This window comes from Xiphophorus hellerii, chromosome 15 (genome assembly GCF_003331165.1).
Source record: "Xiphophorus hellerii strain 12219 chromosome 15, Xiphophorus_hellerii-4.1, whole genome shotgun sequence".
NCBI classification, from domain to species: domain Eukaryota; kingdom Metazoa; phylum Chordata; class Actinopteri; order Cyprinodontiformes; family Poeciliidae; genus Xiphophorus; species Xiphophorus hellerii.
The window spans coordinates 17753922-17781663 of NC_045686.1; the positions used below are offsets into that span (position 1 = coordinate 17753922).

General features: G+C 41.9%; 3 protein-coding genes across 8 annotated transcripts in view; 2 read left to right on the forward strand and 1 right to left on the reverse strand.

The window, feature by feature from the left end:
- Nucleotides 1–6962, forward strand: part of LOC116733804 (mitogen-activated protein kinase-binding protein 1-like) — a 25443-nt gene extending 18481 nt beyond the window's left edge. For all 3 annotated transcript variants that reach the window (XM_032584653.1, XM_032584655.1, XM_032584654.1), the window contains exons 27-33: nucleotides 846–980; nucleotides 1149–1312; nucleotides 1770–2360; nucleotides 2481–2568; nucleotides 3107–3180; nucleotides 4480–4565; nucleotides 5520–6962. In XM_032584653.1, the coding sequence (XP_032440544.1) occupies nucleotides 846–980; nucleotides 1149–1312; nucleotides 1770–2360; nucleotides 2481–2568; nucleotides 3107–3180; nucleotides 4480–4565; nucleotides 5520–5750 (1369 nt within the window). In that variant the 3' untranslated portion in view covers nucleotides 5751–6962. The remainder of the gene's footprint in view (nucleotides 1–845; nucleotides 981–1148; nucleotides 1313–1769; nucleotides 2361–2480; nucleotides 2569–3106; nucleotides 3181–4479; nucleotides 4566–5519) is intronic.
- On the reverse strand, nucleotides 6529–16138 carry LOC116733807 (galectin-3). 4 transcript variants are annotated; one of them, XM_032584662.1, is made up of 8 exons: nucleotides 14447–16138; nucleotides 12556–12709; nucleotides 12132–12156; nucleotides 9978–10024; nucleotides 9258–9782; nucleotides 9075–9163; nucleotides 8036–8207; nucleotides 6529–7483 (listed from the first exon to the last, which is right to left on the reverse strand). In XM_032584662.1, the coding sequence occupies exons 4-8, from the start codon at nucleotides 10017–10019 to the stop codon at nucleotides 7325–7327; spliced, it is 987 nt and encodes a 328-aa protein (XP_032440553.1). In that variant the 5' UTR covers nucleotides 10020–10024; nucleotides 12132–12156; nucleotides 12556–12709; nucleotides 14447–16138; the 3' UTR covers nucleotides 6529–7324. The 4 variants fall into 4 exon arrangements, with proteins under 4 accessions (XP_032440553.1, XP_032440554.1, XP_032440551.1 ...); XM_032584663.1 differs by having other exon boundaries at nucleotides 12137–12156; nucleotides 12556–16138; XM_032584660.1 differs by having other exon boundaries at nucleotides 12556–16138.
- A 1102-nt stretch (nucleotides 16139–17240) lies between these two features.
- The window catches only part of pak5 (p21 protein (Cdc42/Rac)-activated kinase 5), a 75555-nt gene continuing 65053 nt past the window's right edge, over nucleotides 17241–27742 (forward strand). Inside the window, exon 1 of the mRNA XM_032584658.1 lies at nucleotides 17241–17548. The gene's annotated coding sequence lies outside the window, so the exon portion shown is untranslated. The remainder of the gene's footprint in view (nucleotides 17549–27742) is intronic.

A 27742-nucleotide genomic window follows, 5' to 3' on the forward strand; every position in this document is an offset into this window, starting at 1 on the left:
TCCAGAAAGTGTGGGAAGGAAAAATTCAATTCAGACAGAATTGAATTTACCCTCAGCATGATGCTGCCACCACCGTGCTTCATTCTGGGAATTATCTGTTTGTTCAGAGTGGGATGCAATGTTAGTTCTTTTTTGTCAGAGAATAAATTACATGTTCATATGTTTCATTAAATATTCTAAAAAAGGGTAATATTTTATAATCTAACCCTATTTAAAGCTTAAATTTACTAAGTTTTATTATGTTTCATCCCTAATGTTCTCTGTTATTTGTAAAAAAAACAAAAAAACATTAAAATTTCACTTCCATTTTACAATATTGCACTACTTTGTGTAAAAAACAAAAATACACTGCAGTTTGTATTTCAAACTGCTGTGAAACACAAACACAAATTCACTGCAATACAAATACATGACAAATATCGGAATGCTTGTCATGTTCCGATATTTGCAACATGACAAATATCGGAACATATCAAATCATCCGTAGCAGACCCGACTCTAATGGAGCTCCGTCTGCTGTCCCATAATCAGTCATAATGCAGGAAGTTATTTTAATTTGGGGGTGACTTAAAACTGTCTGCCTATTATCAGCTGCCATGAATAAAAGCAGGGCAGCTGTTCAAGAGGCAACTTTCCTTTATCTTTTTTATCCTGGTACTTGTTGCCGCCCTGGGCGTCTGCTATGTCAGAAACTGCAAGAGAATATTATTGTCATCCCTAGAAGCTCTAAATTTCAATAACTAACATGCAATGACCTTAATATTACTTCATATCCCTCAGCGTGATATAGTCAGCCTTGCTACCAAAATGTGCATAAGGAAAATAAATGTTTGCCCTCTGTGTAGACCAGTAGCTCCACTGGCCAGAATGACTGAGTCGGAAGAAGGACAGAAATCCGCCAAGCCTCCGGTGTCGAAGGTTCGGCCCATGATGGACGAGAGGAGAAAGACGGAGGACAGGACGGCTGTCAGAACTGAGAGGTAACGGGAAAACCCAGACTTTTTGGTCCTCATAGAAATCCTTCAAACTGTGACGGAAAGACGTACCTTTTTCTCTCGGTCATTTAAAACTATAGAATCAAATGTGGAGTTTTTGGCATGCTTATTTTGAAATGTTTTACTCAGAGCTGCCGTTTGTCGTCCCTGCAGGCCTCCGGAGAGAAGTTCTCCTCCTAAGCTCCGGCCGCTGAAGAAGAAGACGTCCTGGTCCCCGGAGTGGAGGAAGTCCAACCCGACATCGACCACCTCCTCCATGCTGGACATACCAGCTGCTTTCCAGAAGTCCCGTTCTGCACAGAACTTATCTTCAGACTGTATGTTTTTCTTATTTGATCCCGTTCCTTAAATTTCTGGCTGTAGCTTTGCATTGAGGCTTACTGTTTCCTCCAGGTTGCAATTTTTTAGTATGGATTTCTTCATCTTTAAGCTGAATTTGTTCAGATGTCATCGTATTAATGTTTTGATTACCCTGTTTGAAAAGGTACGGAAGAGGAATAGGGCCACCGAAAAAAAAAAAAAAGAATTCTGACTTTAATCTCATAATTCCTTTTTTTTTTTTTCCGGTGGCCCTAATCCTCTTCCGTAAAAAGGAGGTGGGCAGAAGTCTAAACATATTTCTTTTATGTCTTACTTTTTACACATTAGTCTTCATTGAAAAAAAATGTTCTAAATGAATCAACATACAAAATTTAAATCATCTCCACCAGCATGTAAAATAATTTTTTTTTTCTTAGAAGAATGAATTTTATCTTTCCATTCCTCCTTTTCTAGCGTCTCACTCCCCGGTGCCCCCTAGTGTCCAAAGGGAGCAGCAGAGGAGACCTCAGCAGCTGCCTTTGACTACCTCCACTTCCAAGCCTTCCTTTTACTTCTCGTGCCCGTCCTCCGGGTCACCACACACCCCGCCGTCCCCCCCGCCATGGGAGAGTCCCAAACTAAAGCCTTGCCACTCCTACATGAACCCCACAGCCAGCTCCAACGCCAAACGCAGCCGCTCCACCTCTCCAAGAGACGGTGTCCAGCCTTGCCAGTCGCCGCCCCGCTCCCCGCGCTTCCCCGAAAACAGGAGGTCACCCGACGAGCCGGAGGCAGAGCCATGCCTCTGTTTCCCGTCCTCGGTCTCGTCTGAGTCGTCCATATCACCCAGCGCGTTCTCCCAAAGCTCCTCTCTGGGTCATCAGGCAGCCGGGCGTCTGACCCAGAACGCCGCGGCCTCGCGGATCCCGCTCCCGAAGCAGCCTCTGAGCCCGCGGCGCAGCCTGTGCCTGGACGCCAAGCCGACCCCACGCTGCTCCGCATCCGGGCTCAGGGCTTCCGCTTCAACCGTAGATGTTCGCTGTGATGTTCCAGATAAAAAACAAGGTTAGACAAGAAGAGAGGCACACACTGTTGAAACTACACACACACACACACACACACACACACACACACACAGGAGGAGCTGGATGTCCCATAATATGTCTGTATCTCTCCTGGTTTCAGGGCGATGCAGACAACTCTCCTTATGTTTGGATCCTTCGTTACCAAGTTCGCTGCCAGTGAGGCAGAGCAGAGATGTGTTTCCTCAGAGGTAAAGTTAAACTGAATTTTAAAGACGCATACATATTTATGCCTCTTTCGCTTTTACACGTTTTGTCACATTACAAGTGTAAACTTCCACATGTTTTTCTTGGATTTCATGTGAGGCAAACACAAAGGAGGCTAGTTTATAATTGTGACACTCAAGAAAAAAAAAATTTGTGGTTTCAGAAATCCAAGAAGTGTCGAGTAGTTTTGGTTTGAACAGGACCGCCTTGTTTCGATCTTCCCATCAATTCCATGCGAGAAAAAACCCCCATCCGTCCACCATGCCTCACAGTGGGGTTGATGTATTCAGGGTGATGAACACATCGACCCTATGATACAAAACTTTGAAAACTATGTATCATTTCACAGTTGTGCCCTACTTTCTGAAGGTCTGTCACATAAAATCCCAATACAAAGAGGTTTGTGGCTGTAAAGTGACACCATGTGAGAAAAGCTCCCTTTTTGTTTTTCGGTATCCTAATTTCCACGTAAGATCAACATCCTATCTGTAAGTAACATACATTTTTAACATTTGTTCCCAGTGTTGAGGGAGGTCAGGTGGCTAAAGAGCGCCCTCTGGTGTCGGGAGAAGACCGCACATCGAGCCCACGGCCAGGTTTGCTCTCTCAGATTTCAGATTTTCGTCATCGCTGCAGTCTGCTTGTGCCCTCTGTTTCGTCCTTTATTTCTCACTGATGGCTCTGATGATTGGACACGGACCTCGTTTATATCAGAAACAAAGAGGAGACATGAAATGAAACATTTAAGCAAGAGAAATACGTTTGTGTTTAGTTTCAGAACTCTAAGTGCCACCACTAGTGCTGCATATTACTGTAAGAAATATTTTAAGTGTGGATACAAGCATAAAAATGTGCATGTTCTCCCCTCATGTTTTTCATATTGTCATTAGGAACTTGAATTTCAGGATGACCACCATCTTTGAGCCTTTCGAACCAATTACTGCCGTAAAATGTTTCCCATTTTCACGACATGGATGAACTTTATGTCACATCATGTTTTCGACTTGGGTCATCCTGTTCATACAACTGTAAAGTAATAATATGTTGTAAAATCAGATGTCAAAACTTAAACTGAGGATTGTTAAGAGTTTCACACCAGTCGCCCACAGTGGTCCTAGTGGTTAGCGTTAGCTTCTGCTACATTTTTTCTGCTAATTGTTTTTGCAGTTTAGCGAAAGCGGACCTACTACTGTCGATTTAAGTGCAGACATATATTCTCCATTACAAGCATGGCTTCCATTTTGAAAAATGGCCACCAGAGAAAGGAATGTATGTGGTTTCTATAGCTCAAAGATATGTATGATGTGACACCAAACACATTGATCTAATTAGCAATTTTAGTGCAAAAAAGTATTTTCCACGTCAACAGTAGTGGGCATCTTGAGAAATCAAAAGATTGTCAGTAAATATTACTTTTATGGGTCCAAATATGAATTATTTCACCACAGAAACATTCATCTGTGAAACACTGCCAAAATTAGAAAAATACATTTTCCTTGACGATCATGGCGGCCATCTTGAAAATGTACGCCATCTTGAATTTTTCAGCAGGTCACATTTTTCTTTTTCTTTTGGGAGCGTCCATGACACCTTACGTTCTTGTATCCACACGTGACCCATCTTGCTGAAATATTTAATTATCTGCTGCGCTATCAGTGATAACCGTATCCTTCTGGAGGATATTGGGTGAGAAATCAATTGTTCTCACTCTTTCCACCGTTCACACAGCCACTTCCCTCTTTAATGCTCAGCAGGCTCTCTGTTTTTTCTGCTTTCCTCAGTGGCAGAGTGGGCCTCTGTGCAGGCGCTGTCCTGTGTCTGCGTGCGCGCTCGCTCTGACTCGCAGCACGCTGTGACAAAACTTGAAAGTCATTCTCTCCATCTCCTCGCTGCAGATCACTCCGTCACCTTAGAGACGTGCAGGCAAGCCGTCGCCGATCTTCGACAGAGTCTGAGGGAAGCCGTCGTTTTGTACACTGCGGTAAGTGGGCTTGGAGTGAGAAAGACGGTCAAAGAGATTGAGCGAAAGAAACCAAACAAACAAAAAATGAAACCGCGAGTGAAAACCTCAGAGATGGCTTGTTTTCTTAAACAAACAAAGTTGAATTTATCTGATATTTTCTAGCTGATTTTTATTTGCATTTTTGAATGAAAGAAGCTGATGTGCTCACTTCCTGTATTGAACACACTACAGCTTTAAAAAAAAAAAAAACTCACGTGAGGTCTTCAAGCTGCCTAATTTTATTGTCTCGGATCAAATTTTTGCAAACACCTCAGCTGATTTCTATATATTTAAAAATATTACTGTCAGATTTATTATCCGTTTCCCCAGAGAATTCACTTGGAGCTTGCCTGCAACTTAAACACTTGGAGAGATGTACTTTGTTTTTTAAAAAATAACTTTTTTTATTTGCATATTTCTGGCTATGCCTTGTTTTTTTTATTTTTTTAAATATTGTCATTTTTTTCTCATTTTGACTGTATATAAAATTGTGCTTTGAGGGGTCTCTGTTACCTGAATCTTAGACATTTTACAAACCATTTTCACACTTAAAAAAGACGCTGCTTTTATTATTCTGCCACATTGCTGCAAGATTTAATAAGTTCAATTATTCTACCACACTGAGTTTTTATTTAAGATGGTTTTTTTAACCCCTCCAGGGGGTATTTTTGTGGGCTCTAGTGTCCCTTATGTGGTAGTAGGCTGACAGGAAACGGGGAAGGAGAGGGGGGTCCGGGAGTCGAACCCGCGACGGCCGCGTCGAGGACTCAAGGCCTCCAAATACGGGTCGCGCTTTAAGATGTTTTTAATCTGAATTGATGAACACACTCTTGGTGTTCCAACTATATTCTAAAAAAAAAAACAAAACAAAAAACAGAAGATGTAAAGAATATTCCATCTGATTGACTGGTTTAATGTGTGTTCCTGACACAGTTACTGAAAAGCAACCAACCGCAGCGCTCAGACCACCAGGAGATGAGGGGCCTCCTGTCCGAGGCCCTGTTCAGGGTCAAGGCCGAGCTGGACTCGTTGCCCCTCGGCTCCTCGGGGCCCCAGGGGGCCCCCGTGTTAAACAGCGACGGAGACAAGGCCCTGGCTCTGCTGGAGCAGTACGCCGAGCTGCTGCTGAAATCGGTGGAGAGGAGGCTGGACACCAAGACCTGAACGGACGGCGTCGGAGTTTTCAGTAGCCGCGCAGAGACGTGACGAGACCGACGCATGCAGGAGCAACAGAACGTGAACAGCACCTTTTTCTATTTGCACACTTGCACAAAAAATGTAAACACTTCATGCAAACAGTGGGAACGCCGTCGTGTTTAGAGGAGCTGGTAGAACGATGGCTGAATATTAAGCACTGAAATATTATTTAGTTTTCTTTCGTAAAAGTGCCTTGCTTTTTATTCAACCCTAATTTGTCTTTAGTGTGATGAATTGATACTGTAACTGTTGACTTAATGACAGATGGTTTGATTTTTACCGAGGGCAAATATGAAACATTTAAATCTTTAAGGCGTCATAGAGTATGCCATATTTGAAAAAGGTTATTGGGATAAACTGACAGAAAATTAGTTTATCAAGATGTCACTGTAATTTACGGTACTGTAAATGTTTCTGCTTGATGTTTCTTTTCAGGAAAACAACAAACAAGTTTTGTTATTGACTTGGAATGGATTTATGAAAAACTTGTAATGATTTCTGACTCATTTGGCAGAAATACCTCATCTACTGACAATAGAGCAAGTGAAGTTTGCGTCAATTTTATATATTTTTGTGCCAACAGGATTTTTAATATTACTTAAATATGTGTAGTCTCATTAGTGTTAAATATCTACTTTTATTCGTCTAAATCCTGGTTATACTTTTTAGTTTTTTTTTAATGCTCTGAGATTTTGTATTTTTCTGAAAGAGCTTGTTCTCTTTAAATAAACTGAAAGCTGAACGATTTCCTGCTCAAACTTTTATTGAAGGTTCACTTTACCAAATTAGTTAGTGACGTTTTATTTAATAAACAAAATAATGTAAACAATTAGGACAACCTCTTCAAACTGAAAAATAAAGATGCAATAAATGGTTAAATCCATTACAAAGGTGGTAATTTGCACTTACTGCAGGTATATGTAACACAAATGTACATAATCATCATTCAAGTATTATAAAAAAAAATCTAAATATTTTGCAAAGTAAACATTGCATGGACATGCAGATTTTGATGCTTTCCTCTTGATTTTGCAACTAATATTCAGAAAAAAACACTAGTTTTTTTTAGTTACCCGACGACGTCATTTCAACTTTTATTTGCATTTTTTATGGTTAGCTAGATTTTAGTTTAGCTAGTGTTTGTCCAGGATTGTTATCTGTAAAAACAACAAAATAAAATATTTTAAAAAACATAATCAAGTTTGTATTACTTGCGTCATAAAACCTGGAAAAAGACCTGGGTATTCATATGATGGTAAATCATTTAAAAAGCAATACTACTATTAGTTCATGCCGCCCCCCCAGAAGAAAACACAGGCAACGCTATTAGATTTTTTTGGTCCCAACAGATAAGTTAAAGCTCATTCTGAAAACAATCCAAGTTGTTCACCAATTTATTTAGTCAGTTGTTTCAGAAAACTGCAAAAAAAAAATGTTTAGATTTAAGCACATTTCTGAAACTTAGCTGACAATCGGTGCTTTATTTCTGAGTGAAAAGTATATATATATATATAAAAAAAAAAAAATCTGCCGCGGGTTCCCTAAGGAAGCGTCTCCACGTTGACGTAGGTGAGGACGACGTCGTTCAGGATGTTGATCCGGTCGATCTGGTTCAGCTCTCGGATGCGGTGGCGGAACTCGAACAGCGGGATGTTGTTCACCGCCACCCTGAACGTCTCGGGAGTGCACAGGATCTTCATCTGGGGGAGGAAAACAAAGCAACAGAGCCGCGGTTTTTTTCGTGAGCTCGGTGAAAGCAAAGGACCTAAAGACACCCGAGCCGCTGCTTCCGTGTGCTCTGTCGTCTCCCAACGCTACAGGCAGACACGGCGTCTTCAGGTCAGACGGCTCCTGGTTGTTACATGCGATTAATATTCACGTTTTGCGTTACATGAGAGGCCCACTGACCTCCAGGAGCCTCCCTGCAGTAAAGCAGCACTCTTATCTAGGATCCGGCTGCACAAACGACCTTCCAACCTTTTCCAAACGTTAGCCTGACGTTAACCATGAAAATGTAACCTGGAGTGAGTTACAGGCTGTTCAGCATTGATAGCCTATTGCAACTTTAAAAGATAAACTCTTGCACATTCTGCTGGAAGTTAAGAGATCAGAAGTGTATCGTTGAGTTAGATTGCTATGCTTTGTTTTACGTAAGCAGCAGCAGTTTGGTATAGCTTCACAAACAAACCCTTTTAGAGGAGTAAAAAAAATGATCTATTGCCGCTTAAATCCCCTGACTTTAATTTTCTCACCTCAAACGGGCTCCCAGGAGCGAAAGGGAAGGGTCCCTTAAGGTCCCTCTCCTCCGGGCCCCAGCGATCCCCCAATTTGTGGTTCCGGACGACCGCCTGCTTGCCCCCCTCGTTAAAGCGTGGGTTGATGTGAAAGGCAATGTCGTTGCCTCTCAGGAAGTTGACTGTGAACCTAAAGGGGGGGGAACCAGGCCGCTCATATTCACTCCCTACATTTACATTTAGACGTTGTCGCACAAAAAACCATGCATGTCGTCTAATGTCATGCCAGCCACGCATCCTTTTTTGTTTTACGTTTGGGATTCAATGAAGTAGACCAACACGTACTAATCCAGAGGCGCAGATGGAAAGCGTATGCGATTCTGGTTCGGTTCCCTAAATAAAATCCAGTGGAATAAATGCCGTCAACATTATATAAATTAGTAGTGGAACTGTTGAAAGACAGGAGGATCTTTAAAGCCGTAAGAAGAAAAAAGCCGTTTTTGAAAGAAAGCCATGAGAACCCTAGTTTACAGTTTGCCGTAACTCATGTAGGGGACGAAACAAACGTGCAGAGGAAGGTGCTCTGGTCACGCGAGACCAACTTTTTACTTTGGTAAAATGTTGGGATTTCATACCATCCTCCTCTGAGAAATACGGTGGTGGCACCGTCATGTTGCAGGCATATGGGTTTTTTTTAACACTACCTTTCCTACGAACGGTGCCAAGTTTGGATTTTCAAGAGTGCGAATATATATGCGGTTAAACGTGAGTGAAAAATGATTAACGTGATGAGATTTCGTTTAAAAATTGTTGGCACCAGGTCGATTTTCAGCATATTTCTCTGGGCCAAATGAAGAAGAGGTCAGCCTGAAATAGCCATTAGATTTACATCTGTGGTCATCCATACAGGTTTAACTTGAATGTACATCTTGTGTTTGGGTGGCTGTGTTGGTCCACCACATAAAATCCCAACAAAATACATTGAAATGAGTTCGCAACATGATAAAATGAGCTGTGAACACTTCCACAAGGCACTAATTATCAGATAAAGGCTCACATTTTGGCATTGGGTTTGACATAACCCAGGATTGTCATCATCATTTTGTCATATACTCCTCGAGCCAGGTTTAAGTTGTACGGCACACTCTGCACGGTGAGAGAGAAGCATAAGAAAGCATCATGATAGCACAGCAATACAACTGCGGTGCAGATGTTCCCTGGGTGCCTTGTATTCACTGACCATAGGTCCAGATGTAGGGGGAAGCCAGTGGGGCGGCATCATAGATGGATTCTGTCCGGGCCATCCTGACTGTCCCGGGTTATAAGGCCAGCCAGGGTGAGCAGGCCAGCCGGGTAAGCCCGGGTGGATGGTGGCGCCGGCCGGAACAGGCACCTGGGTTTGAATCGGAGCCGGCTGCTGGGACGGCTGGTACTGCGTGGCAGGCCAACATGGCTGACAGGGCTGCTGGACTGCGGGAGTCGGAACCTGAACTGGCGCTGGGACCAACGTTGCGGTCGGTGCTGGTGGCGTTATAACTTGAGTTGGTGCGGAAACTGAAATAGGAGCGGGAACTGAAACCGGAGCCGGTTGGGGAGCGGGCCAGCAGGCGGTGTTTGGTTGGCCGGTCCAGCATGGGACGGGCTGGGTGGGCTGCCCGGGCCACGCGGGGAACCCGGCTCCGGACGTCGGCAGAGTGGGCCAGAGGCCGCCGGACTGCGGAGCAGAACCAGAGGGCGGGCAGCTGCCACACAGAGCGTCGGCATGCTGAGACGGAGGAGAGGGGGAAGACGGAGAGAGAGGAGGGTCAGGAGCCAGCAGGGAGATACGCGGAAGAGACAGAGTGGAGAAGATGGAGGAAACCTACTTGGAGATGCAAACATAAGCAAACAATTAAGCATTTAATCACAGGGGGGAAATGTGAAAAAAAAACCAAGCAAAAAAATAAAACGTCATTCTTACCAGTGTGGGGATCTGAGAGTTTGATGTAGTACTTGCATCCATGCTGCCTGTCAGGATAAGACTGGGTTCAGTTTATTTATTGGGGCCTGCCATGCAAAGCAATGGCAGGAACCTATTACTATTGTCGGAGAAAAGCGTCTCTTTAATATTCTTCTTCTTTATTTTTCTTCCGTCACCGTTAATGCGGCTCATACCGCTGGGTGCACACCTACAAATGAGGTATCAAAACGTGCAGAAAATTCACGCCATTGGAGCTATTACTTGTGGTGGGATTTGGGGTTAACGTGGCGACATAATTCGCAAAAAACTACGAAAAAAAACCCATTATAAGTCAATGGGAAAAATCCTAGAAATACCCTATTTTTGAGGATTTTCTGTGTCGTCACAAATTCACCTAGAAATGCCATTCAAATTTCATTTTGTAGATACGTCTGTGATCTCTTCGAAAGTGAAGACGGCTCGTCGATACCAGTTACGGTTTGTCCACAATTTGCCTCTAAGCGACCCAAACTTTCTCATTTTTCCTAAAGTTAGAGTGCTTCTCTCGCTGATTAGAGTGGGAGATCAAGACAACTTTTTCAGCCCAAATCATTTTTGAAATCGCCATCACGCCCACAAATATCGCACGATTAGTATCAAAATCGGTCCTGACATTGATACGCCTGTCTGCTCCGGTAAAATGTTTTCGAAATTTATCTAGACCGTACGGTTTTCTGTCACGGTGCTTCAGAGCAAAGTCATGCGACAGGATTTTCTGAGGCTCTCAGGCTCTTTCACTAACAGTTCACACCTTGGTGTGAAACTTATTTAACATAGCAACGGATCTCAAGAGGCTATTGGCTGCTGATTAGGACTACAAATACGCATCGCTGTAGTTCTATCTATCCTCAGTTGAAACAGATCAGGACTGAGAACTGGCTTTAGAACTACTTGCTGCTATGGGCTGTATATAACTGATTTAACTCAGTAACTGTTACACATGGGATTAGTTTGGAACTTTAAAATTAAGCATACTGAAAATTTCAAAATAAAAGCCTTGAATATTTTACATGACGTAATTGCTCTTTTTGGCCGTATATGACTTTTTCATCCAAAGCAATGTTACACATGGGATTAGTTCGGAACTTTAAAATGGAGCATAATAATAATTTCAAAATAAAAGCCTTGAATATTTTTACATCATGTAATTGCTCTTTTTGGCTTTATGTGACTTTTTCATCCAAAGCACTGTTACACGTGGTATTAGTTTGGCCCTCTGAAATGAAGCATACTGAAAATTTCAAAATAAAAGCCTTGAATATTTTTACATCATGTAATTGCTTTTTTTGGCCGTATATGACTTTTTCATCCAAAGCACTGTTACACATGGGATTAGTTTGGAACTTTAAAATGGAGCATAATAATAATTTCAAAATAAAAGCCTTGAATATTTTTACATCATGTAATTGCTCTTTTTGGCCGTATATGACTTTTTCATCCAAAGCACTGTTACACATGGGATTAGTTTGGCCCTTTGAAATGAAGCATACTGAAAATTTCAAAATAAAAGCCTTGAATATTTTTACATGACGTAATTGCTCTTTTTGGCTTTATTTGACTTTTTCATCCAAAGCACTCTTACACGTGGTATTAGTTCGGAACTTTAAAATGAAGCATACTGAAAATTTCAAAATAAAAGCCTTGAATATTTTTACATGAGCTACTTGTGTTTTGAGCATTATATAACTATTTTAACCCAAGGACTATTACGCATGGGATTAGTTTGGCCCTTTGAAATGAAGTTTAACAAAACTTCCAAAATAAAAGCCTTGACAACATTTTAAATCGTACTGAATGGTGCACGTCCGCCTCGCTTAACGTTCTTGCGGTTCTCCGCGTGCCACTGATTACGTTGCGGCGTTCTTTAGCGTCGATGCCGATTTGTAGCGTGACGACGCCGGGCCCAAACCCGACGGGCGCGCCTTGGCAGGCCCCGGCTAAATTTCTTCCGAAATTTTCTATTTTAGCTTTTGTTAGCTCTCACAAAAAAAAAAATATATATATATATTTTATTATTTTATTTTATTTTTTGACCCGAAGAAGTCAGTGAAGTATATGGAAAAATAAAAATCTGTCTCAATATTTTATTTATGAAATAGAAATTGGTAATATTACCTGACCTAAAGAGGAAGAGCTTTGTCTGTAGGAGGAAAAAAAGGCGTGGCTATGTGTCTTTTTATACATTGCATGTAAATATTTGGTTTCAACTGTGCTATATTTGTTAAGTTTGTCTCTTAAGTTTGATATTTTTGCCATTCATATGCTTTGCTTTAGCAGTTTTTACTCTGCGTTTCATTTTCGCTCTCACTGCGACGATCTTAGTTGCTTAGATTTATGTCGCCGCTGCTTTCCATTAGTTGAACCTTTCTTCCCTGGCAGCATCTAAAAATAAAAATACTTCTCTACATATACAGCTCATGTAAGACTGACACACTGATAAAATGTCCGTTTTGCTGGAGAATTTAAATACAACAGATTTAAAGTCATCTCCCAGACCTGTAGGAAATCTGCAACAGAACCAGGTGAGAGCGACGGTTACCTTCGTTTGGGTTTGGTCCTCAGGTCCAGACGGCTGTAGGCTGCAGGATCTGCTGTGGTGCAGGGTGTTTGGCTGTGGCCAAAGAAAAGGCCTTTTATAGCCCCCGACTCTCACAGCAGCAGGCTCCTCCTCACCCCATCATCCAACTATCAGACTACAACAGCATGCTGTGAGTACAAGCACACCTTCCCTGTTGTCCTGCACAAGTTTTACAGCCTAACAGTTGTCACATTGTGCACAAGCGTAACATAAATGAAAGATGTACGCGCAGAAAGAAGAAGAAGAAGAAGAAAATAAAGCAGCCAAGTAGAATCTGTACAGCTTTTTATGCCCTGGTGTGAATCGTATAGACGTGGCGAAATTGAACTGTTCTTCCAGAAAGTTTCTCTTTCTTTCACCAAACCAAGACTGAAAACAGAACAATGGATTGTTTGGGGTTTTTTTTGTTTTGTTTTTTTCATGCTGACCGTGGTCCGTTTCTCCGTTGAGCAGTCATGGGACTGTGAAACGCTCGAAGAGTAACGCAATTACAGAAGATAGACGAGGAGGTCAGGACGGTCACGTGGCACACACACACACACACACACCCACACACGCACACTGATGGCTGAAAGGGTCACACACTACCTCCTGTTTCACCTCCACATTCATTTAATAGTTTCCCTTCTGGTAAAACTCCCACTTCTGCTTAAATACTCAATATTATCCCCCACTCCCACTCCCACCCTCTCTCCGCCACGCCACTCTGCTCTTCATAAACGTGAGCGACTGCAGGGTCAAACTCGAGCAGGTACATTTTTTTCCTGCGATTACCCAATAAGTCCCCGTGGCAACGGCATCATAACAACACACGTGGATCCACACAGTTTAATGTGCTTCGCATCACCTCGTTATTAGATTACCTGTCATCTGAGCTGAAAAATGTCTGAAACTGCAAATGCTCGGAGAATGACGTAATCCAGCAGCCGGCGGGTCTTGCTGCTGGTTTTACGTGGTTTTTTTCTTCAGCTGGCTTTACGTTATGTTTACCGCAACCATTTTCTGTCACTGATGGCCGTAATCTCTGAGTCTAAAAGCCTTTTGGCTTCTTGTCAACAACTGAAACTTGGTGCTGCGACAATGGCCGCTTGCTAAGCAATGAGACTAATGCACTTTTACATTGATTTGCCTGTCGTGGCGAATGGAAATTTATAGTCCCCTGAACGAGTCTTCATTAGTTCTGAAATTTTGTCATGTTGCAACAAGGAAATTTATTCGATTTTAGTGGGATTTTATGTGAAAGACCGACACAGGGTGCTGCATAATTACAAGGTGGAAGTGAAGGATTTTTTTTTTTTGCAAAATGGTTCAAGGCAGGATAGTTAAATTGGAGGAAGAGGGTTGGGGCTAGCTCTGTGTTTAGTTGATTTAGAATGAGATGTGAAAAACAGTCCTCAGGTGAGCGAATCATGGCGGAGATGTACCAAACCTTAAGAGGTCACTCCGCTAAAAAGTTGTTTCCAAAGTGTTTCCCTCAGTGACTCCAGATACACACAATAAACCTTTCAGATTTTTAACCAATAAAAAAAATTATAAAAACCACAAATATTTGCTTCTCTCTGTGTCGATTTGCCTCAAGAAATTACAACTGACGTTCTCAAGATGTGTTGCAAACTGTGTCAAATGTTTTACACGCTTTGCTGGCCAACATCGTCCAGAATGTTCTTTTCTTCTCATGCATATTGTCGGCAGCATGTGGCCTCCGTAGAGCACCGAACCGACGACACCAACGTCCTCGACCCATCTAAGAACTCAATTTGGCCTCAGCTGCACGACTAATTTGATGAATAGCTGGGCTAGACACACACACACAAAACAAATATAGCTCAGTTTCAACTTGAGAGCAAATTACCATGCTCCACTCCGGTGGATGTTTGCCATGTGGTCCTGACATGTGCGAGAGGCCGAGAGTAGTGATGTCACTCGCAGGAGATGTTCTTTTGTCGCTTCAGCCAATGGGAGGGAAAGGAGGGAACCGCGAGGCGCGCTGCTGTGAGGCAGAAGACGGCTCTCTGGCAGGAGAAGGGCTCTCCAAAGTGACGACGGAGGCTTTAGCCTCCGATAAGCTCTGGGCCTCGTTCCAGAACAAAACCCGTAAGCCCCAAACTCCTCCGCACCCTGACGCCCTCTATCCTATCTCCTCATCGCGTCTCTCTTCCTAAAACGCACAATAACTGAATGAGTGAAGTGCAGACAGGAAATCCCCGCTGTGACTGGCGTTTGTGATTATTATTTTTTTTTTTTTTGCTTTTGTGCGCTCAAAGACTGACTGAAAGATGAAATCAGAGGGAGCGTGCGTGTAAGAGATAGTAAACGCGAGGGAGATGCAATATGTTGCTACAGTTGCCATGGGGACAGCGACGTGTGTTTCTGTCTTTCGTTCTTCTTGTTGTTGTCGTTGTAGAAACCTGAGTGTTTACGTGTGTGTGTGTGTGTTTCTGGAGGCAGATTACTATCACAAATTACAACACTGTTGTTCTCCACACATGAGCTTTTATTGACGTTTCACCCTCAACCACCAGCATAGTAAATTTAAGAGCCATGCACCTCCGTAGTCCGCCACTAGATGGAGACAGTAAAATTTCCCCTGAGGTGGGAGAGAGCTGAACACTCTTAACTGTTGGCACAATGAAATGTTCCGTTTCTTCTGCACGGCTGACATCTACAAGGCAAACATTGACACGTATGTATAATTCACCAAGATCACAATGAGTGAAAAAACGTGTTTTCACTTAATGCCACTTCCCAAACCATTCCAGCAGTTTTGCTACCACCTCTGTGGAAGCCGTTTCTCCTTTCATCGCCCTTCACAAAGCTTTAAAGGAACCTGGAGCTTTTGCTTTGTTTGATCTCAGTTCAGAGCTCTTCTGTGCCAGGCTTTTTGCTCCTTAAATCTTCTTTTATTTTCTTTATTTCTCTTAGCTTGCAGCCACAAAACTACCATATGTTTTATTGGGATTGTGTGGGAGGTGTGTTGGAGCACGTGCGAGCATCAGCTTCCAGGTTTGGTCATACGTCGTCAACTGGATTTAATTGTGGATTTAAAGGCCGCTGTAGCACATAAATGCAGTTTGATCTTAATCATTCGATTGTTGCTCTGGTTGCAGGTTCTGGGTTGCTGTTTGGGTTAAAGTGAACCTCCACGTCAGATTCAAGTCCTCTGCAGTCCTCTGACAGGTTTTCTTCCAGGACCGTCCCATATTTTGATCCTTCCGTCAACTTCTGAGACGTTTCCGTTTCGCTGCTGAAGAAACGTTTTCCGCCACACAGCATTTTGCATGTACGTCAGAAAACAATAAGAGATGAGAAAAGAAAATCACATCCAGCTTTTTTTTTTTTTTTTTTTAAAGTACAAATGTGTGCCACACTTTTCAGATTAAGCAACAAGCAATACTTTCCATCCTTTTTGCTTTCTCTTATAACCAAGCTGTACTTTCGGTTGCTCGCATCTAACAATCCTAATAAATTACGCCGAGGCTGGTATGTTTCAGCGCGATTAAAACTGCTGCTGCAGCCAAAACCGATCCCACTCTGAAACTCACACACAGTGTGGGTGAGAGAACACAGTCTCCTCCCCCCGACGACTCCCAAATGTGAAAAATAGATGTGGGCGACAAGAAAACCCATCATAAGTTGGGCTTCAGCTGTAAATAGTCCTGAGCCAGAGGGGTGTTCCCTTCGCTACCAGGGGTTCGCATTTCCCAGGAGATTTTTTTTTAGGTGGCTAAAAGAGGACGGAAGACGGTGTCCGTTTCCAAGTGGCATCAGTCCGTGGCGTTCGCACCAAAGGTTTAGGAGAGAAACTCGAATTTGAATTCGTCTACCGGCTAAGAGAACATGACGATAACTTTCAACGTTTACCAGCAACACAAAAAGATCCCAAAGTGTATTTCACCTGGAGCTCATTCCCATTCACTTGAAGGAGAGGTCACACAAGATGCAATCCCACATTTCTGTTTGACCCCTGTGCTTTAGAAAACCATTCATACCAGTCATACAGTACAAACGTTACTTAAACATGCACGGCCAGCACAAAGTGCATATCTTGGAGTGAAAGGAAAGTGGCAAATGCCGATCGGAACCATTTTTTCCCGCGTAGAAACCCAAAAAATGCAGGAGGCAGTTGTTTTTAGCATCAACACTCAACTTCCAGTGGAAACAAACCACCTTTGATTTCGTTATAAACACAACCAAGATCCACTGGTGGATTTTAGCTTTTGTCTTTACTTGGCTTGGAGCTTTTTAAAAATCATTTTATTATTCTGGGTTCGGTTCCTATCGCTGTGTTCATTAGTGCTGTTTAGGTCTTGCCATATTTGTTCATTCCTTTGTGTTCAGCTACTTATTTCTCGTGTTCTGTTTATTTTATTTTATTTTTAAAAAAAATATTTTGCAGTGATTTTCATAAGAAAAAAAAACAAAACATCACCTCTTTCTTGCCAAATGATGATTTTGGCAAAAAAAAAAAAAAAAAAATTGCCATTATTTTAGGATATTTTCTGTAAGTTCTGACCTATATACTTTCAAGGAATAAAAACAAAAATAAACACTTGGGATATCCAATTCCTGTTTCTTTTCTTCTTTTTTTTAAAAAAAAAAAAACCCAAAAACTTTCTTACTATAGTAAGTATCACAACATGGTTAGCAGTTTGATCCTCTAGTGCAAACGTGAACCTTGTTGTTGTGCTGTATCCACGAGTGGAAAGTGTCCGTGGTGCTGCACAGTACAGGTGCTCCACATACCCAGCCAGCTCTCCGCCCTGCTCTGCGCTCATTCGCTCTCCCCAGCAGCCCGGATGTAGCGCACAGGACCGCACAGTCCTCCACTCCAAAGAGATAATAACATGGCGCTGGCAGACACATAACGGTGCTCATCCCTCTAATAGCATAAACAGGAACGGACCAAATACAAGCCGACGGGACATGTGAGCTCTTCGACCCCCAACACAAGCAGGTAGGTGCGGAGGACGTCGGAAAGACGCCGTTTTGACGATGCGTTTACGGTTAAATCAGAAAAAAAAAAAAAGAATGTCTGCCTGCTTGCTGCTGCTGCTGCTTGCTGCTGCTGCTAATATCTCCTTGCACAGGAGGGATTTAAAAAAAAGAAAGAAAGAAAGAAGAAGCAGCAGCTTTTGCTGAGGTGAAATTCTTGTGCGATGATGGTTTAGTTTTGTGTCTCCGGTTCTTGTTGCCGCGGGGTTTGGGTTAACCCTCCGCTCCACGCTGAAAACAGCAGTGTCATACATACAGGGCTGGTTTTGCGTCGCTGCTTACGACGCGTCCGTGCAGAAATAAATCTGTCATTTTCTTTCTTTCTTTCTTTTTTTTTTCTTTTTCTAGCGCATGTGTGTGATCATAGCTGCCAGGCGCTCCGTGCGTCGGCCGCTGTCCTTGGTGTTGAAACTGGTGGATAGCACACCTAAATGCACGGTGCGAACACTTCCCTCGACGCTCTCCTTTAAAAAACAACCTCACTTATGCTCACACACCAAGAGGAATTGCTGTCAGTGCGAGTGGAGGTCGAAGGTAAAAAAAAAAAACAAACAAAAAACCCCATTATAGTGCATGTGTATGTCTGTCCTTGCTGCTATATGCATTATTTTAAGCATAAGAGCGTCTCCTATCCTTGTTCACTCTGCAGGTGGATATGACTGTGCAAGGCATTTGATTATTTTTGCTTTTCTTTTAGTGCTAAATCTCGCAGACAGCCTTGGTTTGACTGTGCTGTGGCTAACGCAGGCCAGGTAGGAGCAGGAACAGATGGCCTGTTTTTTTCAACTTCAGCCCGGATAAGAATGTGTAGACGAAAATTAAAAGTGGTGGCTTGGCACTCTGAGCAGGGGTTCCTCTCCCTAAGCGCCTAATTGCCCTAATAGCAGCACTGATCATAGGGGAGACAATAACAGGCTGTCAGGAGCCCCTAAACACAGCGGAGAGATCACTGACAGTGATGTAAATATAAAGGAGGCTAACTCAGACCTCCAGTCAGGGGTCTTTCTAAGGTAAGGGTCTTTACCAGGAGATGACAGAACTGTGAATTATTGCAAAACTGCTGTTGTTAGGCATCCTTAAGCTCAAAAAGTGCAAGTGTTTTGTTTTTTGTGGCTTTTCTGGGGCCCAATTGTGGAACACATTAGCCAAATTCTCGCACAAATTAGTCAACCAGAAATGGGAAATAATATTAGATTGGCTCTGATAAAGCCAATCTAATTGGCTTTATCAGAGCCAACGAGCTATTGCTCATTTTCTTTCACTATATCGTGCTTGTTTTCTATTTTCTCAGTCAAAAATTGACCCACAAGACTGGAAAGTAACCGGGATACTGGCAAGAAAGCTTCTAATTTTGCTTCCAAAGGACATTATTGTGTTCACCGTGTGTTCTCTGAACTGTGTGTATTTTATTTTTGTTTTGTTAATGAGGGGGATTTTTTATTTTTAGCCCCCCTCATTCACTAAATGGGTCAAAACTGAATCAACAAGTAATAGGGAAATCATATAAGATAATGTATAATTGGGGACAGGGTTTCCCCCAGTGCATTAAGCCTGGCAGGCTACCAGGCTTTTCTTGAGCCCCCACCAGGCTAAGCATTGCTTTTTTTTTGTTTTTTAAGTCTATTGAAAATGTTTGCATTTTTTAAGACTTTACAGTTGGCATTCAGGTATTAATCTTCCAATCGTTTAACACATAATTATCAAGTGACATTTTAACATTTCCTGTCAACTTCGAACATTTTTTAACTCAAAAACATGACGGGCCGCTGGATGTATGATTGCTCTACCGCCCAACCACTGGGCTTAACAAATTTTCTGGGGGAAACCTTAGGTGGGGATCATGTTGCAAATCTGTTGGAAGTTAAACTAACTACCTTTATTGCATTGCCTACAGTGCATCGTTTCTGGTCAATGTTGCCGTCCTTAGACATGAATTGGAATCAACATGTCAAGGGCAAACTCACACTGCAGAAGTCAGGTTCTCCCATGATTCCCCATTAAACAACCCCACCCTCTGCCAGCCAAACCTCCCAATGTATGATGAACAGAAATGCTTTTTATTTCAACTTGCGATTGGAATGATCCATAGCAAAATTCCAGTAAGTAAACTGTTCTGTGTCAGCAGGATGCGTCCGGTTTACGTTAAGGACGCCCAGTGATGCGTGTCTGTTGATGGGATGCACCGCTGCTCTCCCTTCACACCTAGAAGAACAGAAAGTGGCACTAACCAGAAAAAGCCCGATCAGAGCGTCTTTAATTAAGGAGAGCATGTGATTAGATTTGAACAGTCAGTCAAATTTGTCCCACAACAAACCAAAAACAACCGTCGTCTCTGAAAGGATCCAACACTGGCAAATTTCAAGTATTTCCAGAGACTTAAAAAAAAAACAAACAATCGTTGGATGAACATGGCGTGGACAAAATAATAATCAAAAAAGACGCTATATTTTATGCACGGTTTTGTGGAGGCGCCAACACACACACTTTCTGGTCTTTGCTCTGAGATGTCGACATTTGCCAACAGGTAGTTTGAGAAAACCATTCAGGGTTTTCCTGGGATTGAAGGCCGCCAATTTCTACACAACGTTGTTTTCAGATTTTTCCAAAGTTGTTCAACAGGATTCTGCAGAGATTGAACATCATCATCCTGCGGTTAAAGGAAGATGAAGTTGCTCGGAGATAATATTGCTGTTGTACGTTTTGACACGGGCATCCATCATTTTCTCGCTGAGTTCTCTCTGACCCATTCCGTATGGATCACACATTGATACAAAACTACGCAGAAGCATTCTTGTTCCCTCCAAATAGGCCGAATGGACGACAGAAAACGTGAGGAAGCAAAGTCGAACACTTCTAACACGAGAAGCAAGAATCAAAGATGTTTGGAGGAGTGCAAGCAAATCACGCTTACAGCATAGCTTTGGAAAACAGTAAATTGTATTTTCACGTTTTCTTTGGTTTACTGTGTCGCAGTGATCTAACGCAAGTAGCATTTTTAATGTATTTTCATCCAGAGGAACGAAGCATTGTTTCATTGACCTGGAAGAGTGCCAACAAACACGACTCGTTTATGTGCCACATAAAAACTAACCCAAAAAACAAGTAACGTCGAACTGATGTGAATGGCTTCGGGACGAAACGCGTCGATTTGACCGCGTGTCTCTTTAAGTGCGCGGTTTGACTCGCCACGGAGGGGCTTAAGGGCGCTCTTCGCATGTCCTTCAGAAAACGACTGGGTGCGTGTACTGTAAAAGAGAAAAAATAGAACAACAGCAACAACCTGAAGACGCTCAGGAGCTGAGTCAATGTGTTGGTCTGCGTTTGCCTGCTCGCATCTTCCCTGTTGTTCCGCTCTGTAATGTATTCAGCCCCGAACGCTGAGCACAACAGCTTTACATAATGATCAAAGCTTCAGGGATGCCAGAGCATGGCTTCATCCTGCAGTTATAATAATAATAACCTTTGAAGTTATCACAATCCCACAACCTCATCCTCATCATACATCATACTCCTCTTCTCCTTTTGCAGCCGTCGTTCTTCCTCCCTCTCCCTCACCCACACATGCGTGCTCGCATGGACCCACTCGACGGGCCTCTTGTGTTGAATGCTTCTGGATGTGGGGTGAGCACTTGAAAGAGGAAAGTGATAATGAACACATGACAAACTATTTTAGTCCCTATGGTTCGGCACTAGACTGCTCCGCCGGCGTCTGTGAGGAGGCAGCCTCTGCTGTTTCCACAGATTTACAATTACATAAGAGTCAGAAGGAGTCGTACATTCAGTCATCTAACCAGGAGAAGATGAGCTAATTCTGTTTTCTTTTTTTTTTCTTCTGTGCAAGTACGGTGGTTTCCACTGACTGACGATTATGTTTTACTCTATGTATGCTTGCACAACGTTTACATGTAGAGTAGTGGGTAGTTGCAAAGTAGAAGCAACGCTATGCATGTTTTTTTTGTGTTTTTTTCCCCCCCAATAAATACGGAGAAATGCAGAAACGTCACACTGAACACAACATACAGTGAGACTTGGCCTCGGCAGAGTCATGCTGTGGGTTCAGTGACAGGAAAGCTGGTCAGAGTTGATAAGAATATGGATGGAGATGGATAGATAAGGTGAATCCTGGAAGAAAGTCCGTTGGAGGCAACTACCAAGAACATAAAGCAAGAGTTACACTGAATTGCTCAAATTGCCTAGTGAAAGTCCTAGCCTAAATTCAACTTGGTGTCTCTGGCAAGACGTGGAAAGTTGCTGCTTACAGATCCAATCAGACTGAGCTTAAAATATTTTGCCAAGAAAAAAAAAAAGGGCAAAAATGTCTCCACGTCACAACCGAGCAGAATCACAGCTGGGATTGAATCAGGGGATCCGAATGAAACTGTGAGTCACGCATTTTATTTTTTTTTTTGAAACATATTTGGTTGTAAATAGTTTTATGAAATCAAATATCTTTCTTCAGCACTTGTGTCCTATTTCGCGCCGGCCTATCATAAATAATCATAACCGAACAGATGGGGGAAACGTTTTAAGTTGCGGCGCATCAACATGGACGTCCAAACCTATGCAACAAACGTTTCAGTAACGGGTAGGAGAATGTTAAGGAGAGGACGGTTAAAAAAAAGAAGAAAAAAACATAAGGAAGAAAAACGAGAGAGGCATGAGCACTGATGGTTGGATAAGATAGCTCAGGAGGTTAAAGGGAAGCAAAGATGGATGAAGAGAGAGAGAACTAAAGTATTTTACTGGGTGTGTGTGCGTGGGCGTGTGTGTGTGTGTGAAGGATGATGATCAGGAAACGGAAAATGGGAAATAAGAGCATCAGAGGGCCAAAGAATAACAAAAAGAGAGCTGCCCACAGAGGGAGCAGCTGCCTGTTTCTCTTTGCGGAGGGACTCGCTGTGTCTCGCTTCAGGTGCTAGCAAGTAGTCTGAGTGCCAAACTCTTCCTCAGATGTAAGCACTTTTGTCAAAGGTTATTGGATCCTGCTGTTTTTTCATGTCTTAAAAAAAAGCTTATGTTTTAAAGATGCATATATACAGTATATTTCAGTCTGTTACTATAGACAGAAGGCGTAGATATTACCATCGCATTTTACGTGGTTTTCAAAAAAAAAAAAAAAAAAAAAAGCAGACACATTTCTCTTTGCTCATGTTGTGAGTTTTTACACTCAAATGATGGTTTGAAACCTCCATCTCGGTTCGTTTTGCTGTTTAACTGGAAGAGAAGTGATTGGCACTTTTCTGGAAGTGTGTGTGTGTGTGTGTGTGCGTGCGCCGGTCATAAGGTTAAAGCTTCAGAGGGCGCTGATGAAGAGGCCTAGTTAAGCTTGATTACCCGTTGATGCCTTGAGGCGGCTGAGTGCTGCATCTGCCTCTTCCGCTGCGAGGCCCGCAACACTGGGCCTCGCAGTTTTGTCATCCGCCCTCCAGGCTGAGGGAGCTGCTGCGTTTCAGTGGCTATTGTGTTTGGGAAATTTGTGTGCTTCATCTTTTTGTTTTAAAAAAAAAAAAAAAAATTTACATTAGAGATGTTCCATTCAGGATTTTCTTGTCCCAGATACAGTCATTAAAAAATTAGGACAACCCTATTAAATATCCACTTCTTCATTTTTTTCTGGGAAGGAAAATTAATTAATCGCAATCAGGATTAAAGGACTAATGTCTCAGCCAGGTCTAGAGAAACTCATCCATGCGTTTATCTTCAGTCGCATTGATTATTGCAACAGCATCTTCACAGGTCTGTCCAACAAATCAATTAAACAGCTGCAGCTGATCCAGAACGCTGCTGGAAGCCAGGAAGATAGAGCACATAACACCAGTTTTAAAGTCCCTTCACTGGCTCCCTGTAGCTCAAAGAATAGACTTTAAAATACTGTTGTTAGTTTACAAATCACTGAACAGCTTAGCACCACAATACATTAAAGATCTGCTTTTATTGTATCAACCTTCCAGACCTCTCAGGTCTTCCGGTTCTGGTTCTGCGCTGCATCCCCAGTACCAGAACCAAACGAGGAGAAGCAGCTTTCAGCTTCTATGCACCACAACTTTGGAACAAACTTCCAGAAAACTGTAAAACAGCTGAAACACTGAGTGCCTTTAAATCTCGACTAAAAACCCACCTGTTTAGGATTCTATTTAAAACGTAATCAATTACAAAATTAATGATGGAACTTGACTTAATGTCGTGTTTTGATTGTTGATTCCATGTTGCATGACTTTGTGTTTGTTATGATGTAAAGCACTTTGAAATGCCTTGCTGCTGAAATGTGCTATACAAATAAAATTTGATTGATTGATTGATTGAATCAAACAAAAAATAACATCCTTTTAGTCATGGACAAAAATATACCATTCTCCAGCTGAGGACCAAGTTAGAACCATCTACCTCCTAATGCCTTACTGTAACCCTGTGTGGTTAAAGTATTTTTGGTCAGATCCTTCTTGTAGCCATCTACCAATCTCATCCATTAGCTGCGTTTCTGTTACAAAGGTGTGCAAAACTTAGTCGATGTTCTGCTTGTGGCGAAAAAACACAATTTTGCAATTGCTGTGTTTCCGTTAAACAAGAAATTCAATTAAAGTCACACATGGATATGTTTGTTCAAGTCATTAAAAAAAAAAAACAAAAAAAAAAAACAAGCCGCACCTTCATCCTCCTGCCACTTCCTGTTGTCTTCTTCGTCTTTTCCGCCAGAAGTAGCATCCAGTTGTTGAACACGTGACTGGTGCGACATGGGGAAAGTTTTTCAGTCGTACTACTTATCCACATACTGACAAACATTAGAAAGACACAGTTTGCTGTAGGTTGTCCTAATTTGTTAAGCGTAACTGTGTTTGGCCTGAGGAAATTTTCTGCTAATCAGATTTCTGTTTCTGAACATATGTCTCTCTCAGCAACGTTTTGACTCTGAACAGTTAGCTGAAGTGCTAATGCTAACATGCAACACTAGTTTTTGTTTTGTTGTTCAAATCTACCAAATATTTTTTTCATTGCACTTAAAGAAAGATTGTTGTCAGCCCTCCTCTTTTTTCCTTTCATCTTCTCTGCGACACGCTGCACAGCGAGCGACAGAGGACACCACGATCAGTAACATGACACAATGAAATTCTTTTTTCACAATGAGCTGAGGCAGTGCAGGTAGTTTTACTTATTTATAAAATTTGATAAACTGCAACCCCTGTTCCAGATGATATCTGGCTACGACCGACTGATTATGTCCTTGGGTTTGATTTTAAACCTTGAAAAACTTTTGATTTTCTGAGTTAGCAGATTTTAAAATCCTTACACTACAAAAAAGAGAAAAAAAAAGATCACAGAGATATGAAGATACACAAATTTGCTTATTGACATTGGGCTAAGGCGTCAAGTCGATTATTACAAATGAAGTAAATGCTACAATTTTTGTTATGATTCTTTAATGCTTTCATGTGGCACATTTTAGCGGCTGCACAGGGACTTCCTGTTACTGCCAGAGGTTTTGTCATTAACGCCAGGTTGCCAGGTAACCAGATGATGTTATCGTCGGTGCCTGAGCATCCTGATAAAGAAGCATAATTCTCACAATGCTGAACTTCTGCTTGAATAAAACAGGACTGTAGTTTAAGGAAGTTTGTAAAAAAAAAAAAAAAAATGCTGTCAAGACAAAGTTCTTATAAGCACACTCTTTATTTTGTAAAACCTCGACTTAATGTTTTCTTAACCTACTATTTTTTATTTATAAGCTGAGTTTTGTCCTCACAGCACTGTTTATTTATTTACTGTTACTGTTCTGGTAAAAACCCAAATGCTGCATGTCAAGTTGAAACCTAAAGCAGCAGGAACGGCTCATACTTTGTCTACATAAATTTCCTAAAAAACATTTACATACGGTACTTGTATATAAAGGAACGCTCCATGTTTCCTGGGTTTTTAATGTTGGTAACTCAGGGCAACATAATGGGTTCACACCTTATTCAACATAATGTGAAAAAGTGGCATTTCCCTCATTTTCATAGCCAAATTCATCCCGCTGGAAATTTGTTTTGCATTTGGTTGCTGCATTTGTAATGATTAACGGCTGCAAAAGTATTCATGTCCCTTAAACGTTTTTGCAGTTCGTGACATAAAAATCTCAAACCTCAACGTAACCTGATGGGATTTTATGGGGTAGACCAATAGAAAGTGATATGAAAAGAAAAACATACAAGCCTCTCTGAAATCCCTGCAATTTAGACTCATAAATAAATGCCGTTCACCTGCCTTCAGCAATATTTATACACTTCACATAGGTGTGCTCTATAGGCCTGTCACAATAACAAATTTTACTGGACGATAAATTGTTCCTGAAGTTATCGCGATAAACGATTATATTGTTGTTTTGAGACCATTTTCAAGTCATATAATGGTAATAATGCAAGAACACGTTCTAAAAGATCAATAAACTTCAAATTCTAATTAACATTTAACACTGGAACTGGAAGACATTTTAAATATCCAAAATAAATAAACAAAACAACAAATAAAATGAATAATGACGACTCTGTAAACACAACTGTGCTTCAAAAAAGGGCTGAGTGAGACAAAAACACCAAACTGAAGAGTTTAGTCATCCAGTTTTAGGTAGAAAAAGAGAAAAACGATAAAACATGCAAATAAAAATAATTGAGTTTGTTCTAATTTATTGTGCGATTAACTGATTTATTGCTTATTGTGACAGGCGCAGTGCATAAAGCAATGAACTTTCAGCTCAAGACTGTCAGATGATCAGAAGGATACAAAGAGATAAGAAGCGCTACTCTCGAATGAAATGTGTGAATTCCCGTCTTTTCGTGGCCAAACCACGAGTCACTTTTTGCTCACTTTTTTGTTATGGGTGACAATCGGAATTAGCTACTGCGAGTGCAGAAGCAAGACTTTGGAAGCTTTTACTTTGAAGTGCCAATCCAAAACCGAAGGCAAAGCCTCTGATTTTAGCTTCAAAAGTGATAACAGAGTAAGAGCGGAAGACGTGAGGAAGAAGCTGAGAGAAAAACAGAGAAAAGCGTCCTGGAGGGATCTTTGAAGTCGCTCTGTATTCTCCATCGGGTTGTGAGTCAGCACGGCGTTGTCAGCGGCCTCTCACTGTTTTGTTCTGTGATTTGAGATCAGTCAGGTGGAATTGCATCAAAGCAGACATGAATAGGGACCTTCATTATGGCTCAGCTTGATTCATCTCCGACACCCGTGTCCCCACAACCCCCATTGGGAGACTTCAAAGGTTGGTGATGCAGGCTGCAGTTGCAGGAAAGTTTGCATCACAGCATCCTCTTCGCATCCACACTGCATCTGCCGTCTGGGAGGTGATCATGACAAAAACAGGCGGGAGCAGTGGCTCAGTGTGACCGCCACCGCCACCATCATGTATCTGATCCTGTTCAAACCAACCTTTGACCAGGACGGATTTGAAAGCTTAGAAGTGACTATTAATTTCAAATGGATGTAAAAAGAAAAAAAAAAGAGTAAGAATAGCAAGAGTGAATCACTTCAGTCTCATTTTAAATAGAGCTGAAAAGACATTGAAGGAGCAGCAGTGGGCTTCCACTGTTTTATTCAGTGACCTTCAGTCACAGAGTGAAATAGTTGCATGCTCTGATTTTGTTGCACAGAAGCCTGCCAACCCATTACAGACGTTGTCTAGTCTGTAATCGGTTTTTGGGGTGTAGAATTCACAGCGGTTCACTTTTGATGCTTGCTCCCTATTTCCTTATTTCATATTTCAGGATGAAACACCCGATGATGAAAGTTCACGACCTTTGCTGAGTATCCAGAATTGGTCAAGTAATTATCAGCTGAAATAATCAGGACGTAAGGCTGCTCTCAGCAGGAGCCACTTCAAGCAATCCAGCATTTGGGGGAAATCTTCATCAGCGCAGACAGAGTGTTTGCATATCTTAGCATGAGTTTAAATTGTGTTATTATTGGGTCACTGCTTTGACATTTGAACTGAACTCATACAATTTATCTAGCAGTGGCAAATGGGGCTTCTCTAAATATTTTGACATGCCCAACGTTCATATTATACAGTTTTGCGTGTAGAAAACCAATGTTTTAACATTATTGACCCAATGTCAATAGGAATGCATTTAGGCATTCCTAAATGCCTGAAATCCAAGACATTTATCATTTTTTGATTTTACAC